General features: G+C 49.7%; 5 protein-coding genes across 5 annotated transcripts; 1 reads left to right on the forward strand and 4 right to left on the reverse strand.

Moving 5' to 3' along the window:
• Positions 1-1748: 1748 nt before the first annotated feature.
• ACET3X_007814 (uncharacterized protein) lies at positions 1749-3585 on the reverse strand (the record flags this gene model as incomplete). The annotated part of the gene is made up of 3 exons (XM_069454001.1): positions 1749-2810; positions 2857-3474; positions 3526-3585. The coding sequence occupies 3 exons, from the start codon at positions 3583-3585 to the stop codon at positions 1749-1751; spliced, it is 1740 nt and encodes a 579-aa protein (XP_069304977.1).
• A 1174-nt stretch (positions 3586-4759) lies between these two features.
• On the reverse strand, positions 4760-8797 carry ACET3X_007815 (uncharacterized protein). Its single transcript, XM_069454002.1, has 4 exons — positions 6485-8797; positions 5936-6435; positions 5559-5878; positions 4760-5507 (listed from the first exon to the last, which is right to left on the reverse strand). Exons 1-4 carry the CDS (start codon positions 6646-6648, stop codon positions 4887-4889), a joined length of 1605 nt encoding a protein of 534 aa, XP_069304978.1. The 5' UTR covers positions 6649-8797; the 3' UTR covers positions 4760-4886.
• Positions 8798-8948: 151 nt separating this feature from the next.
• ACET3X_007816 (uncharacterized protein) lies at positions 8949-9830 on the reverse strand (the record flags this gene model as incomplete). The annotated part of the gene is made up of 1 exon (XM_069454003.1): positions 8949-9830. One exon carries the CDS (start codon positions 9828-9830, stop codon positions 8949-8951), a length of 882 nt encoding a protein of 293 aa, XP_069304979.1.
• A 1460-nt stretch (positions 9831-11290) lies between these two features.
• On the forward strand, positions 11291-12843 carry ACET3X_007817 (uncharacterized protein). The gene is made up of 3 exons (XM_069454004.1): positions 11291-11775; positions 11822-12195; positions 12274-12843. The coding sequence occupies exons 1-3, from the start codon at positions 11715-11717 to the stop codon at positions 12709-12711; spliced, it is 873 nt and encodes a 290-aa protein (XP_069304980.1). The 5' UTR covers positions 11291-11714; the 3' UTR covers positions 12712-12843.
• Positions 12844-14560: 1717 nt separating this feature from the next.
• ACET3X_007818 (uncharacterized protein) lies at positions 14561-17988 on the reverse strand. Its single transcript, XM_069454005.1, has 2 exons — positions 15009-17988; positions 14561-14948 (listed from the first exon to the last, which is right to left on the reverse strand). Exon 1 carries the CDS (start codon positions 16919-16921, stop codon positions 15413-15415), a length of 1509 nt encoding a protein of 502 aa, XP_069304981.1. The 5' UTR covers positions 16922-17988; the 3' UTR covers positions 14561-14948; positions 15009-15412.
• Between the last annotated feature and the right edge of the window lie 32 nt (positions 17989-18020).

Here is an 18020-nt window from a genome sequence, read left to right on the forward strand (position 1 = left end):
CTTGGCTTTCATCGGGTTTTTGTCATCCAATAAATTCTCAGATGAGTCCCCAGATATGTGACCATCAATCTTCACAGGATTGAGTTTAAGCTCGAGCAGCCGAGTCTCTTTGTAGAGTTGGCGACAAGTCAACTGCAATTGATTGATGTGCCTATCGCTGGACCCTGGACTGAAATCGATGTGATCCCGGGGACTAGTTGAGAATACAAAGGCGTAGACCTGGTTGCGTAGTTCTCCTGGTAAGTTTAGCAGAGGGGATCGGGCTGTCGGTGTGGTTTCGGGAGAAGTCATGGTTGTGTGAACTCGGTTGTCGCAATCGCAGTGTTTGAGTTGAGGTGTTTGTGGTGAGCACGGAGTTGTTAGCGATTCGAGAGGTGCCCTCTTTTAGAAGGCTTAGGAACCAACGTACAAGGGCGCATACTTTCACTGTCGACATACTCTGCCTAGGTATACAGGCTTGGTGAATCAGATCTAATCTTCGTGATGTGATTGATGCGTGCTAACCTTCACCAGTTTCACTTGGTTACTAAAGACTAAAAATAGTCTCCAGAAAAGTTGATTCTAGAAAGCTGAGAAGCTCGGTTGTGATGGAGATGTTTCGCAAAGCTCGTCAACCCATCAAGACCAGACATCCTTCAATATCAAACCGATGTCTATTCAACTCAAGCCCGATAGATTGCGACTCTCTTCAAAAGACTTCACTGTCCCTAAGTATTTTATATTTATGAATGCACATATTCCGCCCTTGAACCTCCTATGCATTACTGATCAAGAAACCGGCAATCGAATTATTATTTTTGGTCGCGAGTCCGTTTTCGAAACTTGCCGGCTTTATCCACTGCAGCGCCTAAGTTTATCCAGTGGGGGGATTTGCGATCGGGCCGAAAACAGGTTTTGCAACCATTCGTCCCGGGTCCAAAATTCTTATCAAGTATAGAATGATTTCATTTTTCAATTCTTCATCAGCAAATCGGGCTTGTGGTTTAGTGGTATAATACTCCCTTAGCATCAGCTCCTGAGCAGTAAATCGCCCAGGAACAGTCTGGGAGTGGTCCAGGGTTCGATTCCCTGCAAGTCCATTTTTTTGCGCTTCTTGTAGTCTCCTGGGATAGTTGGGTGGTTGTAGGATGGTAGGGAGCAATGTGGTGAAGTTCGGGATTTTCGTTTTCTTTTTCGGGTGTGCGAACACCATTATCAGCGGACATGTAGGAGCGATGTGGTTTTCACGGATCCAAGTCTTTTATGCCTCAACCTCGTTGGTTCAAACGTGATGAAATTCTATCATTGTCTTTGAGTCTTAAGAGCGCTGTTGGTGTATGCAGTGTCGAAGAAATCTACTTTCCGCGCCGCATGTTTAGTCGAAATCACGCGCAGATATTTGCATTCTGTCGCGTAGACCCTAAAAACCTGGAGATTCATTCTTAATTGTTTTTGATCAATGGGCATTGTGCTGCAAAAATAAGTGGTAGGGTAGAAGATGCACTCGCCATTTTCAAAAAGTCAAACTTGTCATCGAATGATGGTAAAGTCCTAGTGTCCCTCTATGCTAAGCAACTCTAATATATCAACTCCTTGAGTCTCCGCAGCAGAGAAACTTGTTACCTGTTTGATACTTGTAACATACACTTACTTCATCTTCTTGTGTTTTGTCCGCACCACGGGAGACAGTCAACGTGGAACATGCAAGAGCTTACCGAATTCAGCGGCATCAGAAGCTAGAAACGCCCCTCCAGTCGCAGACATAATTACTAGTCTTTATCCGAGTCAGCATCTTCATGTATAGGCACACCGGAAGGTTGATCAAGAATGAAGCTAACCATGCCGCGATGCATCTCCGTTTTGTCACTCAATCTTGGCGTCACTGGTTCCGCGTTGATCTCCAACAGCACCAAACCCCACATGACCGCATGCTGCAACGTTCCAAAACCGCTCTTCTCATCTTCTGATGCGGTCACCAAGGCGGACCCCAACACTGTATCGCGGAACAATATGAGCACTGCCCTTTTGGAGTCGCGTTGGAGCGATGCCCGTAACGCCTCATCGGTAACGTTGGTGGCCACGTAGACGCCACGTTGCGATGGTACACGCTTACGTATACTCGAACAAAGATGTTGCCACGAGGTGAGATAACCTTTACGTTCTCGGAACCTCTGGATCGCTTCTTCCATGGAGCTGCTGATGAGATTGTCGACAAGTTCCAACACGTCATCTTGGACCATCGCACTAGGGCGTGGATATCCAGTCTCGGAAGCCCAATCGGTGACCAGGCTGGTCAGTCTCTGTTCGGACGCATCGGTATTATCTGCTTTGCGCCGTTTTCGTGGCGGTACAAACTTCTGGCCAATAGCATATTGCGCCCATTCTTCACTATCTTCCGTAGTATATGCAAGTTTGAACTCGTCAGCGATAGCGTCTTCCTGCTTTCGTATCTCGTCGCCATACATCCTATCCAGTCTGGAGAGGTTGTCTTCGCTGGCTTTTTGCAGGATCTCGAGTGACATGCGTTCCTTTGGATTGTACCGCAGACAGCGCGAGAGGACTTGGCACAGGCGCACACTGTATTCTTTAGGAAGATCTTCCAGCATCTGTGGAAAAATGCTATCTTTGCTTTTGATTTTATTTTCCTTTAGACGACGAACGTGCTTTGGATCCTCAGATAGTTCTTGAACTTCTTCATAAACGTTCATTCCCGTGTGGGCCATCATGAGTGCCCAGACTGTCATGGCTAGACTCCAAACGTCCGACTTTTCTGACACTGGCCAGTCGTCTGGCGCCCAGGAATCCTCAGACACTCCAGCGCCGTCTCGTTCCTAATCAAGGTTAGCACCGCCTCGATGAGATCGACATCCTACTTACTGGAGGCATCAATCCCGGCGTGCCTTGATACTTCCTTCTATCCATGTCATAATTGTTATCTTTCTCCAAAGCGATGTCAAAATCAGATAACACAACCCTTGGATAAGCAGGGTAGTCAGCGTTGTTACGCTGCAGGAATATGTTAGCGTTCTTAATATCGGAATGAATGATTCCCTTCCACGCCATTGAGGTGGGGTCTAAATTCTCGTCTTCTCCAGTTTCGGTAGGTAACTTGTCACCGTGGATCTGGTCTTCCCGATTCGGCGATGAGCAAGTACCCTTCTGCAGCGCCGTCAGCGCCTTTGCCACCTGACTGAGCAGATACCAAATGAAGTGCTCTGGCACCGGCTTCTTTCGAGTGAGTTCATGCCCTTTGTAGATGCGTGCGAGAGTCCCAAGTTCGGCGAAAGTCGAGTATATATTGTAGACAACCGGCACTGTTCCTTCGTCACTGCTGCGGCCATTGATTGTCCTGCTCAACTGTCTTTTACTGCTACCGCGGTGTGATATCATATGCGAACAATTAAGCGTGCTGATGCGGTTGTTCATTCCAATCTCGTGCTCTGCGTTGTCAATATCTCTTTTATTTAGTGCCTCAAGACATTTGACTGTGATTTGCTAAGGATGGTTAGAAAAGTAATCTGAGCACATTCATGTTGCCAGACTCACATCTTCAATCACCCCAGCGTCATTGGTTCGAACACAAAGGAAGACTGACTTGTGAGGCATCGTACCCTTCTCGAGCCGCTCCTTGTCTACCCCACTTCCGTCAAGTCTAGTTTGATAGAGAGTCATCGCAAACTTCCAATGACCACCTTGATGATTGTAGAATTCCTGTCGTTGCCCTGCAGTAGGAGCTAAGAATCGGCCACCTTTAGGTTCGTTTCGAATATAAAAGGGGGGCGAGAGCTCGCCACTGGAAGCATCTGATACAGCTATGGATGTCTCTACACCATTTCCCCGCTCTACATCCGCAGCTGCATCCGACTCTTGCGGTTGATGTTGAGCTACCTGTGGATGTGCTACTGGAGCCACTGGAGCCGGCAAGGCCGTTGGAGGAGCAGGTGGTGGAGCAACAACAGCGGCTGGCGGAGCTACGCCGGGTCTGACTGCCGTTGCCGCAGGTTGGCCAGTGTATACCTGCTTCCTCGTCCAATATGCCTCCTTCTTTTTCCAATGTTCCATAACCCCTCTTCCGCGAATGTTCGGGGGGACTATGAGAGTGAGTCACATGATGAATATACTTTATATCAAATACACACAGTTTTTGCTTCTCGTCAAAAGGTGTCGTATCATTGCGAGAAATGCGTTCCTTGACTGGTTGTTGGTAATGAGGTAATCGTAATAGTTTGCATCATAGTCATCTATACTTTCATATGTGTCGATACCACCATTGTTGACAACGCGAGGAGGGCGCATGTTCAGATTGTTCGCTATTATGTCGGATCGTCGTAATCGCCAGGCCGGGTTGTGCGAATAGTCGCAAGATCGACTGCCCGACTCTGCGGATATATAATACTGCTGTGATATGTTGACAGCAAACATCAAAGCGTTTTGTGTCGCTTTGTTGATGGCCTTTGGGTGGTGGTTTGATGACAAGACAATGAAAATGGAGATTTCGACATAAGGACGAACAATGTGGGGCTTGCTGAGTATGGTAAGGCGCTTTGTTGCAGCCTTATGGAGGGGCCGAACACGAGCTGGACCTGACCACTTTAGATAATAATCCTGCACCACCGTACGTCACCCGCCCACACACCTGCCTAGCCTAGGGATAACGTCTCGGCGGACGCGGTAACACGTGCGTTTCCATTAGAAATCATGTCTGAAGTCTTTCCCCACATCCCTTCTGGAACATGATTATCATGAGTCAGGATAGCAAGACGTGATCGTCGGGGTGTATCAAAACAGCTGCTACATTGCAAATGAAGGCTGTTGCAGTAAGAGCAACCTGTAAAAACTACCTAGGTACGAAGCTCAACGTCCCACATGTCCACAAGACGAACCACCAATATGTCAAGCACAGTATCCTAGACAATATGAGTCTGCCGGACATGCGGCTCCTTCTCATCATTGCCAGAGCCATGGAGGCGTTCCTTAGCGGGTTGCCTCGCGATAGCATCCATATCCACTGGAGCAACAGCGGCCGGACCATCGAAGATGCGGGCAACCTCCTCGAGTGTAGGTCCCTTAGTTTCGGGGTAGACGAAGTAAACGAAGATAAGTTCGACAGTGATCCAGAGAGTGTAGAAGAGAGCCAGGTTCCAATGCTTGGGAAGGTTGTCCCACGCAACAGGGTTGGTCTGACTACCGACAGCGAGAATAGCCTGAACAGTGATGTTCATGATCATGAGACCTTTGGCACGGAGGGCGTAGGGCAGAATCTCCAGAGCGTAGGCGACAAGTAGGCCAGACCAAGCAAAATGGTAGCAAACACCGAAGATCCACACGAATGGGATCTGAGCGTAGCCAGCCGCGGAGTTAGTACCGCCGGAATTCTCGTAAAGAGCGCAGGTAATGGTCCAGCAGACGAAGGAAATGACCATGCCGGTGGTGGCGCCGAGGAAAATTGGACGGCGACCAACCTTGTCGATCAAGGAAGCGGCGTAGACTGAAACGCAAAGATACAAGATACGCTCACCGCCAGTAAGCTGAACGAGATGTTAGTACACATTTCTTTAAAATGATTCGGATCCACTTACACCCATCTTTTGATTCTCGCTAGTGATACCGGCGCCCTCGTAGACCAAGTTGATGTAGTTGGAGAAGAGCGCATTGCCAGAATACTGAGAGATGATACCGAGAGAGATGAGAATCGCCAACCTCCATCGGTTACCCTTCGTCTTGACGAAATCTACATAGCTGGAATTCTTGTTCGCATCGGCTTCCATACGGATGACCTCTCTCATCTCGATGTATTCGAACTGAACCGTTGCATTGTTCTTGTCGCCACCGGCATGGTAGTACGCGAGAGTGTCTAGAGCCTCCTCGTAGCGTTCCTTGGAGATCAACCAACGAGGACCTGAGATTGTATGTCAGCTTGGTTTCTCTGATCATCCAATGTGTGGGTTGGACTTACTTTCAGGGACCCACCAAAGGAAGCACAGTTGGAGAAATGAGGGAAGGGCTTGAAGAAGGGTGATAGACCTCCAAGACCAATCGTTGCTCGCTTGAGATGTACCCCATGCTATCCATGCGACAAAAAACGCTCCCAAGTTCCACAAGCAGTTGTATACAGCGGTGAAGAAAGCACGGTGCTGGGGATGGCAGATCTCAGTGAGAAGAATGGGCGAGCACATCTGGGCGAAAGAGTTGCCGAAACCAAGGATAAACCGGCCGCCCATGTAGATCTGCCAGTTTGTAGAGAAGGCAGAGACAAGAGAACCAGCGATCATGATGGAGCAGCCGACGGCGATTGGAATTTTGCGACCGGTCCACTGTGTCAAGAATGGGACAAGGAAGAAACTAACGATCGAACCGATGTTGTACATGTTGTTCATGACACCCAGACGGTTACCAGATGGCTTTTCGAAGTAAGTCTGCCAGTAGTTCATCTGCTGCGAAGAGTTCATCATCATACTAGATGATAGTCAGTGGAATTCAACAAATTCCAAGAAAGAGCACTCACCCGTCGTAACCAGTGGTTGCGGAGGCAATACAAAGGACGGAAGAATGCCAGAACAACTTTCTCATATTTGGGTCCTTGTACCAAATGACCTTCTCAAACTCGGGCGCCTCCTCGCGAGCAGCCGCACTGTTGCCTTTCGGCGCTCCAATAGACATGCCAACCATCTTTGATAAAGAGCGATGTGCGACAAGATCGAATAAAGACTAGCTTAAGCTCAGAACCGGTAGATCTTGCTATTGATGGGCGAGGTCCCTTGGGGTTGCGACTGACCCTCGACCAACGTCCAGTACTTATATTCAATCGACAATCACTACAGGCGACCCTACAAGCCGGATGAGTGACTCGTATGCTTGTTCCACCACGGGTTGACGGACATGAATACCGCACATCGCAGGAAGACAGCCTGACAGCAGCGGATGAAAGGGCCAGTGAGGTGGTACCAAGCGCGCCCCACCGAGCGATCCGTTGGCACCAGGCCCGTAGCGCCGTAGGAATAAACTTACAAGACTAGGAAAAGCCCGTCTTGTCACGTCTAGGCATTGCTAGCCCATACCGATATCGAACGTCCGATGCATAATGCGGTCTCAGGGAGGGGTGCTCGGCTGCCTTCGAGAAGTCTGTAACTTGACGCTAGAACCTTTAACGACATTGGACGCCGAATCCAGGTGTGGGATGCAGTCTATCATTGGCGCTTGGTGGCGCCTTGATATTGCTCGAAATAGTAAGTAGACGCCGGAGGCATACATCGTGGAGGCATACGTCGCGGAGGCATACGTCGCGGAGGCATACGTCGCGGAGGCATACGTCGCGGAGGCATACATTGCGGAGGCATACATCAGCAAGTGCAAAGAGACGCGCTTGCGAGACCTGGTGATTCGAGCGTCTTGTTTGAAGTCGATCAGACGGTAAATGGCTTCATGATGAGATTCCAACACCATTTGGTAGATACCGGTCTTCGACGTTGGGCCATATGTTGCTTGGTGCTGTGCCTGCCCCGCGATGCTCAGCACCGAGGTTTCATACGCTTTCGGGCTTGATCGAAGGACCCGTCAAAGACTCCACACATGTTCTCCGAAGCTGTGACTCGTCCCGCGGATATTTCTGCCTGGCATCCTACATGCGTCTTGAAGCGCTTCGCTGAAGTCTCGGGAAAAGCAAGTAGGAGTCCAGCTATGGTAGGTCAAGCTTATGATGCAATGCCATGACCTGCCAAGATGGATAAATGGCCATGCGCGCCGAACCTGGAGCTCGGAGACTCATCCTGTACTGACGAAGTTGATGGTTGGGGTTCTGGGAGAAAGCGCAGGTGGCTACCTAGGCATGTTTGCAGATCGGTGGTGAGGGTAAGGGGAAGCTGTGCCGCGACAAAAGTCGCGTGTGCGACGCGAGGTGGCGGGAAGCTGATCAGATGAACTTCGGAGCTAAGCTGAAGGCAGCGTGCACCCTTGGCATGCGCCACGCAAGGCATTCGGGAAGTCGCGAGGGTCAGTACTCGCACTGATGCGATAATTAAGTCAATTTCATGGATCCGCATCGACGCGAATGTGTTTCAGGCGCCGTGCTGTTGGTGTCGCTGCGATGTTGTTCACGCGCAAGCGAACAGGCTACCGTAGTGGGGCCTTTCTTCCCATCGCATTGTCCCGGTATGCCACCAGGTGGGTGGCAAAGTCGTCGTGCTCAACGGCACTTATGGACACAGTACCGACCATGAAATTCGCCTTGGCAAATACGGCCCCTGTTGCCGGGACTGCGTGGCGCGTTTCAGTACGGTTTACTCACTTGACAGGAGAAAAGAGATAGCGGTGACGTCATGATGGCAATCGGTATATACCAAGTTTCTTTTCATTCCAGGGGAGGAGCGCGGAAACTCGGTACATCGATGACTTGGACTTTGACATGAACTTCTCCCTGATGTGATGAGGTTGACGATGACTGGGTAGCAGATGAGTTCCTCACTAAGACCGGGCTGGAATTTGATTGCGGTGCCATCGCCTACTCGAGCCTGCTGAGCTTACCTAGGTAAATCATGCTATCGGCCGACTTATACATGCAATCTGGATCTCATAGCGATTATAACTGCCGGGACTGTCTCAACTCACACAGTTTTCGGCTTTGGACATGACCAGAAAGGATACCTATGGAACTACGCTTGGAGCAAGCTCATGGTGGAAAAGAGCACCTCAGTGCATTGCAATCTGGAGCTGTGAAGTTGAATTCACATTACACCGGTCGGCGTATGCATCTAAGAACGTGGTCATCGGATATATCATATTAGTGATCATGTAGATTGCATATGGCGATACGACACATGTTAGGGACGCTGATAAGATTGAAGTTTAACTATGACAGACCGTTCTTCTTTCACAATTGGCAACTCATTTGCCAAACATCCCACGACATTCTCAATATGTCATTCCCGCGTATTGTACACTCACTACAATACGCCTCAAACTCCACGGTCTCTTCACCAGTCGTACATCTGTCGAGTACGCCTCCTTTTCCGAGTATATACTAGCTCGACAGCCTGTTTCGACACCTTTTCTGCGAACTTCTCTTTGAGCATCGCACCCAGTTCCTCTGCGGCCCCTTCTGCTGCTTCCGAGAAGTATCCGGAATGCTCGATGATGATAGTCCCGAGCATACCACAATCGAGTAGACGACTAAGCTTGTATTTAGCAAAGAGGTCGGCGGCTGAACATGGCTGGGTCGAGCATCGCATCTCCCATTCGTCTTCCAAGCGATAGTACGTGAGCTCCTCCTTGTGGAAGCCAAGTTTGATGTTGCGCAATCCGGTACACTGGACTACCAGCTCGAGGTCGGCATTCTCGGTAGTATCGCCCTTGTAGCGAGAGAAGAAGTCAAAGTCCAGTTGACGAATCTGTTCAAATCGACCTTTGTCCGCCTCGAGGAAAGCACGCAGGAACAAATTGTCTTTGTACGAACAAACCTGAAACCTGGAGGCGATGATGAAACTTATTACCGTTTCCTCAAACGTCTTCTTTGAAGTGAAGCACAAGTCGGGTAGGAACTTGGGTTTCTTTGGATCGTCACCGCGCTTGACGGCGTCTCGCACCGCGACTTGACCGACAGAAGGGAATGCCAGGGTCCAGATAGGAAAGCGGATTTCCCTTGGTAGATCCAGGAAGCGCGCGAATCTAGGTCTCAAGCCATGTTGTATGATGTCTGACCACGACTGAGCCGGCTCGGCAGTACTGGAATATCGTGAGGAGACTACCCTAGTAGACAGAGTAGGAAACTCAGCGAGCCTGAGCTCGAATAAAGCCGACAAACTGCGTCTGCCAGTGGGCTGCTGCTTTTCGGGTCTGCTAATGATAGATAGAGGCATATCTTCTGAGCACTAGTGACAAGTGTCAGCGCGCTGCGCTCCGGAACCTGAGCATGATCAACTTACGCTATTCTGGGCTGGTATTGACTTTATGAGATTGGTGCTTGTAGTGTCTTTCGTAGCGATGTCAAGATCGTCCGGAGAAGCCGACAGCGTTGTTGGAAAGAAACGAAATTAAACCGTTGTGCGTTTATATACGTGCATGATAGGCGCTGCAGGCAACCACAGGCAATGAAAGGTCGAAAAGTATTCTGAGTCGCGTCACAGTGGTATACAGTGATGGAGTCATCGCTGCAAAAGGCAATTCACGGGCCTCTTTTAGATCAAGGCAGTGTGCTTTGCGGGACAGTACCAAGCATCTCGTGATCACCTTGGAATGAAAGAGAGAAACTGGAGGCGACAGCATATTGGAGAGTCTCGAACGTGGCTGATATTCCTATATACGTGGGCGACTCAATCACAGCCGGTGACGACAGTAAAGCGGTAGGTGTGGTTGGTTCGTCCTCTCCTGGGTCATCGCATTACCATGGAAGTCCAGTTTTCGTTCAACTACCGATGGGGTGGCAGCTTCTTAATCAAGACTTAGCAGAGAGCGACCAAAGGGGCATAGAATGTGTTCGCACACAGCTTTGCTCTGCCTCGTGTGCTACTTGATTGATTGCTTGTGAAGCAAGCGAGTGTCCTACAAGCTTGTCATTGTTGGCCTTCACATTCCATAACCTTGAGCACCGGCCCTATTCAGGTAGAAAATTATTTTCGGCGTAGACAGCCGTGCTAACACGCGACTACTTAGGTATGTCCAACAACAACTAGATTTTGCACACATACCCAGATGCTCTTGCACCACTTTCCCATCTTCAATAACGTAGTGGTCCACACCTGCAGTAACGCGCAGACTCGTTCAATCAAATAGGTGTTACCCGTCTTTCTTTACGACTTCCAAGTAGAAAGGATCTTCGTAGGCCTTCTCGAAATCCTCATTGTTCCGTACCCAAAAGTCCGCCGTGCCATCGTATGAGAGTGCAGGCATTCTTAGATGCGCCTCATACTTTGATGTGGTCTGATACTTTGAGTAGTCAGCATCCATAAAAAGAAAATGCGCATTTCTTGACGCCTGCAAGATTCCAATATGTAGATTAGGAGAGGAAAGCTGACTTGAACGTATTTGACGATCCGGTGACGCTGTAGACACGACGTAATAAGAGGGTCATGCTTGTTCGCCCAGTGATCGCTGAACTAGTTTTCCGGAAGCTTAGAATTACGATTCGCAAATACAGTAACCCGAATACATTCTTCTGTGGACGTAATTGCTACTGCTTGTGGGCGTCGCGAATGTGGCTGGCTGGTGTGGCTAGGGCGAGGATTGCCAGGGTCGATGACGTATCACTTCCTGCAGGAACTTTGATCGGCATCTCCTCACCCACTTGCACATCCAGCTCAAAGTGCGCTTCTTCAATAAACTACTGGCGCGATGCTATCTAATCTACCTGTCGCTGCACACCACGTCGCCATTTTTGCTTTTACACTGCACGCACAGCTGTAACGACATTGGGAAGGATACGAGTGGTTCCCCACCCCTCCATAGATGATAACGATGCTGCGATCAATCACCGGCCACAAACGTTCTTGGCTTGAAGACAGCACCCGAATAAAAGGACCGTCTTTCATCAAGCTAATGGTAGCGCCCGTGATGCGGCAACTGGTGACCCGAAGCCCCTCATCTCAGGAATGGTGTTGTTCGGTGAAGCCTCCGGAAGCTTTTACCCGACTCCCGTATACATGAGTACCAAAGTTGGACCAGCTACACAAATTGACTATTCGTAAGCCTTGAAAGTCTGTGATTTCCTCCCGAATCGCACTGCTATCGGAAAGTGCGTAGCAAAGATGACGTCCATTGATCAGCCGCTGAACGGCAAGATACTCCTCATCACAGGAGGGGCATCAGGTGTGTATACCAGCATGGATGGAGAACTTGCAGCTGATATTTCTAGGAATCGGCCTCTGTGTGATGAAGCAAGCGCATGATCTCGGCGCGCGCATCCTGGTTGCGGATCTCAGAACGACACCCGACTTCGACACCTTTGTCGCGGACAAGTCAAACATACTTTATGTGCAATCTGACGTAACGCGATGGGCAGACTTCGACAAGATCTTTGGCGTGTGTGAAAAGGAATGGAATGATGTTCCTGATGGGTATGCCATCTGTGCGGGACTATTCGACCCGCCATTCTCCAACTTCTGGCAAGACCCTGAAGACGAAGGGTACAAGCAGGTCGAGGTCAACGTGAATCATCCCATCAAGTTGACAAGGCTCGCTATCAGGAAGAGCCTAGGGAAAGGAAAGAGGGCCAGTGTTTGCATCATCGTAAGTAATGCAAGCATATCGAAGTTGGCTCGAAAGAGCAGCACATGATCCATCATGGTATGTCTAACGCAAGACTAGGCGTCGGTTGCCGGCATAGCAGGCAATATGGCGGCACCACTCTATTGCGCAACGAAGCACGCTGTGGTGGGATTCGTCAAGTCCATGGGAGCGACCGAAGCGCTTACGGGTGTGAAGATTACGACACTTTGTCCCGGCTCCGTTTACACGCCGATGATGGATGAAGCAAAGCGTAAACAATTCTCTGTGACTACCGACACGGCATTGACACCAGACGCATGCGCGTCGTCCCTAATGAACCTACTACAGAAGAAAGAGTATCCGTGTGGAAGTGTACTTGAAATCACTCAGGCAGGGACGCGACTTATACCAGAGTGGGGTGTGGAGCCGCCGGCTGGTAAGGGTTCGGGACAGGACCTGGCTTTAGATGAAAACTTTATGACGAACATGCTGCAGCCTATCAAAAACGCGTTGAATTCGGAGAAGGCAAAGGCGTGAGGACACGTAATATGTAGGGACCGAATGGATTACGTATGGAAGAGTACATGATGTCTGAACCGCAGAAACCTCTCAACCGAACTTTCGCTACCAAGTCGGAATAAACCCCGCCACGAACAGAACAGAAACGTTAAACACCAAGCCAGAGTTTGACCTGGATAGTTCCGCATTTACTGGTGAGGTATGTAAGGCGAGTAGTGCAACCACCGGATGCCCTTCCATACCAAGCAGAACCGTAGTTGCCCTCCATTCCACCATGCCATGGTGATACCCATGACCGACGAGCAACTCACAGTCTCCCGGAATCCATATTCTCCATACGTAAAAGAGGTACCCCCTAGAAACGCATCCTTATACTTGCGAAATCTCTCGTTGTGAGGGACCCTGTTCGTTCAGGTCGTTGAGAATGCACCCGAAAGAAACGTATCGCAAATAGAGGAAGTACCCTCCATAACACCAGTGTAAACCTCTTCCCACGTCAGGCAGAATCGTCTAACAATCGACCATCCACAGCTCGCAGTCTGACAGATTCCTGCTCCTAAGTTCTTCTGAATTATTGTCGTCGTCAAGTTTGTCCTTGGTTTCCTTCTCTGCTCCCTTAATGGCAGCCATTAGCTTTTGGATCAAATCGCCGACCGACAGCTCCTCTGCCTCAGACTCTGAAGACTGGAGTGCACCGTGTGTGTGCTTCCATTTGTCGGGAATGGGGGCCGTGAGGACTTCGTCCTCGGTGTTTTCGAGTTCTCGAGGGACGATACGAGCGTTGGTGGTGATGCTGGATGAGGGACTGAAACCACTCGGGAGGTAGGGGCGGGCAGTGGGGAAGACGGGGAGGGCGATGCCAGGGGATAGGAAGAGGGGAAGGACGAAGGCCTGAGTACGCATCTTGCTGTTGGTTTTGTGGTAGTGGACAGTAGGTGGTATGCTTAAGCTGCTCTGCCTCGAGATACACGAGGCTTTTAGATGATGAGGAAAGACAGAGAGTAAGAGTAATAACATACATGGTGTTATATACGCTGAGAAGACGCACATAAACTATGGGAAAGTGGTACCGTGGTTAAGATGTGGATGAGTCCCACAATACTTTGACCATCAAAGTATCGCTGGTCTAGCTCACATGTAGCAGTGGTACCAATATATCGCTGCTGCATACACATCCCGACTAGTAATCAGGAGATATTCATGTCATAAAACTATCATGAGAGCTTCTACCACTTTCTTGGACTATACAGTCTTCTGGTGTTTACAATTCCTCAGTGTCACCAAATCACCACTCAGAGTATCGCTCGAACGATGAGACTGACACGTCTTCAAACGGACCATCATTTATCTGGCTCTTCGGTCTCATGCACTTGCCTTGGCCCTGTGTACCGTTCACTGTGTACCAAACACGCACTTTGGTATGTTCGACCGGGGCCTTACTGAGACCGTTCCAGATCTTGTGCATCGCATCTTAACCCTGTACCTCTAGGTTCACTTACTTGCCAGCATAATTGCGCAATAGGTACGCATTCATAGTATGTAATATCGTATGGCCAACAAACTCAAGGTAATGATATTGGCTCTTCCGTAGAGCGACGTATCATCTGCTTCTGGCTTTGATTCGCGAATAACACAGATGATATATTCATCTGAATAATCAGGGGATTGGGTTCAGGGTCGCTATATGTCCTCCTAATGTTGGTTGTGAGAGTCGCCGTGGCCAATCATGGTAGAGCTCGTCTTGCCGAACGGATGGTTGGGTGAATCACTGCGCGTCCATTGGCCTTAATATCGCATTAGTGTGTACAGATAGAAGTATCGAGGTAATATTGAGGTGCGCTGGGTTCTCAAAACCTAGGTCGGATGGATATATCCCGCATATTCGTTGGGTCTGCGATGTTTGATGTGGTAATTGGAACCCAAGCTCAGCCGTGTGTTAGATCGCGGATTGCGCCTCTAAAGCAGAACCGTTTAAAACAAACTCAACCCCGCGTTTCGCCTCTTGAGCCTTTCAATGGCTCCAATCGGTGCGCCTCGTTCGCATCGAAAGTCTTGACGATGCCATCGTTTCGTTGCACAAGCCGAGTGCCAACTGACTTGAGTGCGATCACCTCGAACGTGTACTAGATCTTTTCGGAGATATTAAAGTATAAAGAATACGCTCACCAATCTAGCCTTTTCAATAGGCCTGTCGTGATGCGATGGATCGGACACGCGTACCTGCCCGTAGGCGCCGAAGAGAGCAATGGGTATGACTAGCACGGTAAGGCCGCAATTAGCTGCGTGACTTCCTATTATGTAAAGTCTTGAAGTACCTTTTAGTATGTCATCCTTGTGTTTGTTTTCATCCCTCCAGTGCCTGAGGTGGCACGTTCAAGGATGCTGTTGGGTATGACGCAATCGTGACAAGCATCATCTTGATGACTATGCAGAAGCTTCGCAGGGCCTGAGGAGAATGAAGCTTCGGTCTTACACCGCACCTATCTTGAAAATTGACATATTTTTGTTGCTAAACGTACAAGAAAGTTCGATTCGGTATTTGTCAGCCATGATAATTGGTATCTCCACGGCGACCCACACACCTAGCCGTTCCCAACCCCTCATCGTACAACAAACAAATACTTTGCGCGCGAATAACCCCAGTTTCCCGGAAAAGCAATACAGCGCTGTAAAGCGCAATAACAATTTCTGGTATTGTATACATCAACGGTACGTAAGTTTATTGGCCGTCCGCGAATACAATGCCGCCGACACGACTGTTGAACTCTCTCTTCCACAAAGGCATCATGGATCGCGGCAATGGATTCTCGTCGTCATATCCAAACACCTCGTATATGACATCATGATTTGCGGCAATGGAGGCTGCACTCGACGACCCGTATTGCCGAATAACAGCCGTGCGCAAGTTGAGCAGCTTGTCCTTGCGCCGTACTACGATATTTTTGAACAGAGCCTTCAAGGATTCTTCAGATGGCTGTGGAAAATTTGTGTTGACATGCAATTCTTCCATGCTCTCCGGAAGCATGTCGCCCATACATGGAATGTCAATGTGTCCCCACGACCTTGAACCATGCGGAACGTGCGCATCGCGGCCACGTCGCTGCCCGCTTTCCAGAGGCGGGCCGCAGAAGCATTCAACATCTACCTCAAGCTTCTTCAGCTTCGGGAAACGCAGAAAAGAGGAAAGACCATTCACAATCTCGCCATGCAGCTCATCGATGGTGATGGCAAGCTCAACAATGGTATTGCTGTTGTAGTTTGCCAGCGCCTCAAGCATTTCGCCGGCATTCCAATCGTGTTCAAGACCGTCCCATTTTGTTTGGTGAGAATACTTAAAGACCTCCAGAGCTGGTGTGTTTTCTAGGAAGGCTGAGAGACCGGTAGCGTCCATACAGCAATACGCGAACTCAACGCGGGTCAGCGGGGACTTGGTAAGTGGGTTCATCCAAGTGAAAGGCACGCCTCCCCAATCCTCGTCGACGGCCACACAGCTAACAGCATAAATGTTTCTGATGCTTTTCAGTGCCATGAAGGGCGCGAGGCATTGCAAGCCGACTCTGACATCGTAGCCTTCCTCCACAAACGGCAGGATGGTCTCTAGTCGAGCCAAGGGCTTTTTTCGGTATCCATTCTTATTGGACATGGCAACAAGCGACTGGACGTTGGGGACCAGAGCTTCAGCGCTCTCGCCTTCTCGAACCTCATGCCACCTATCAGGCAGCTGCAGTGTTTTTAGATTGGGAAGGAGACTCAACAAAGCGACAGTCGCATATAGTTTGTCCATGTTCGATTGGTCCCCCGCGCGGTCTTCTTCCAGGATGCGGGTCCACCAATCGTCCTCATCGGCATCGGCGTAATGCTCGGCATTTCGTAGCAAACGTTTGATATCCTGCATTGCTTGCTCATCCTCGCGAAAAGTGAGCGCATCGGCCTCGTCCGACATCTCATCTTCTGCACGGCGGTCCCAGAGGGAGAGGGTTTCAATATACTCAGCAATGATTGGATCGCGGGCAATGTCGTGTAGGATTGCCAATGTGTCGCCGCGACGAGTTCGGCTCATGTTAGTGGTGTGGTTCCAGGTCCTCCGTAAGGCATTGTGCTGTCGGATCTGGTTCGCTGCCCGCTCGTATACCGTCTTGCATGAAAGCACAAAGCTTTCGAGGCCGCTAGGTGCGGTGCGATCGATGATCAGGTCGAGAATCTCCGGCGGAAGATCGAGGAGGCCCATGGCTGTATCCTGTGCGGCACCGCCGGCGTCAAGTCGACGAGGGACAAGAGGGGTAAACCGGAACTTCTGATAGGCAATGGAAGAAGTGGGACACGTGTGGCTTTAGATGCAGATGTTGTAGTTGAGGTATGTTACCGTGAGTTAGGTACACGCTGCATGGAAGCTACTGATGTCAGCTCTCGAACATTTGCGCACGAACGGATTCTAGAATCGCAAGAGCTCAGGGTCTGTGATGTTTGGAATCGGCGAAGAAGGTCCGAAGCAAGTAGGGATGTCAGAGAACGGCAGTCGTTGATTGGTCTCGGTGGCAAAGTCCTTCTTGTCGGTGTCTGAATCCTGTGGTGGGGTAAGCTAGGCACTCTTTGAGGCTAGTCTGTGCAGAAAACGACGACTCCTTCTCCGAGCACCTGGAACCTCGCTTAGATGCTGCCAGCGTAGATTCTTACGATGACACCGCGTTGCACTAATGATGAGATATCCATGGTACGATTAGTACGTGCAGTACACCCCAATACTTGGCCTTCACATGTCTCGACGGGCCTAGAAGCAATGGCATACGGCAGATTCCAAGGCGGAGAACGCCATAGAAGAATCTTGTAGAATCACACGCACGGAAACTTGGAGCTATTTTATCCGTTATCAATGTTCTGAGCGCTGCCTTGGTGGGGTGCATGCTGGTATTCAACCGATCAAGAACATCCATCCCTAGCTCGAAGAAACTTTACTAATCAGAGCCTAGTCCTTGAAGCACAGGCCTGGAGACAGATGACCTGGGTATTTCTAGCATGTTCAGTGAGACTAGTCTCTGATCTAGACGAGTAGTTTTGGGCGTGTCGATAATGCTTCGGGCAGGAAGATTTAGGCGTTTGCTGAGTGGAACTTTATGTTGTCCGAGGGGATAGATGTTGCCGTATGTTGGATATGTTGTCTGCGAATCCAGTCGGTAGCCATAACCCTAGAGATTTGCAATGCCTTGATCAGGTTATACAGACTCATGCGCTTACCACCCACTCTACGTAACCGTGAAGAGCTACCTAGGTATCAAGAAACTGAATGGGAACTACCTAATTACTAGACTTATTTCGGATGTGACCAGTGC

This window comes from Alternaria dauci, chromosome 7 (assembly GCF_042100115.1).
Source record: "Alternaria dauci strain A2016 chromosome 7, whole genome shotgun sequence".
In the NCBI taxonomy this organism is placed as follows: Eukaryota; Fungi; Ascomycota; class Dothideomycetes; order Pleosporales; family Pleosporaceae; genus Alternaria; species Alternaria dauci.

Coding starts and splice junctions, on each gene's coding strand:
- ACET3X_007815 (XM_069454002.1), bottom strand. CDS start 6,648: ATGGTTGGCATGTCTATTGGAGCGCCGAAAGGCAACAGTGCGGCTGCT. Junction 5,879..5,935: donor CCTTTGGTGGGTCCCTGAAA/GTAAGTCCAACC, acceptor ATACAATCTCAG/GTCCTCGTTGGTTGATCTCC. Junction 5,508..5,558: donor GCGAGAATCAAAAGATGGGT/GTAAGTGGATCC, acceptor CATCTCGTTCAG/CTTACTGGCGGTGAGCGTAT.
- ACET3X_007817 (XM_069454004.1), top strand. CDS start 11,715: ATGACGTCCATTGATCAGCCGCTGAACGGCAAGATACTCCTCATCACA. Junction 11,776..11,821: donor CATCACAGGAGGGGCATCAG/GTGTGTATACCA, acceptor TGATATTTCTAG/GAATCGGCCTCTGTGTGATG. Junction 12,196..12,273: donor GGGCCAGTGTTTGCATCATC/GTAAGTAATGCA, acceptor ACGCAAGACTAG/GCGTCGGTTGCCGGCATAGC.
- ACET3X_007818 (XM_069454005.1), bottom strand. CDS start 16,921: ATGGGCCTCCTCGATCTTCCGCCGGAGATTCTCGACCTGATCATCGAT.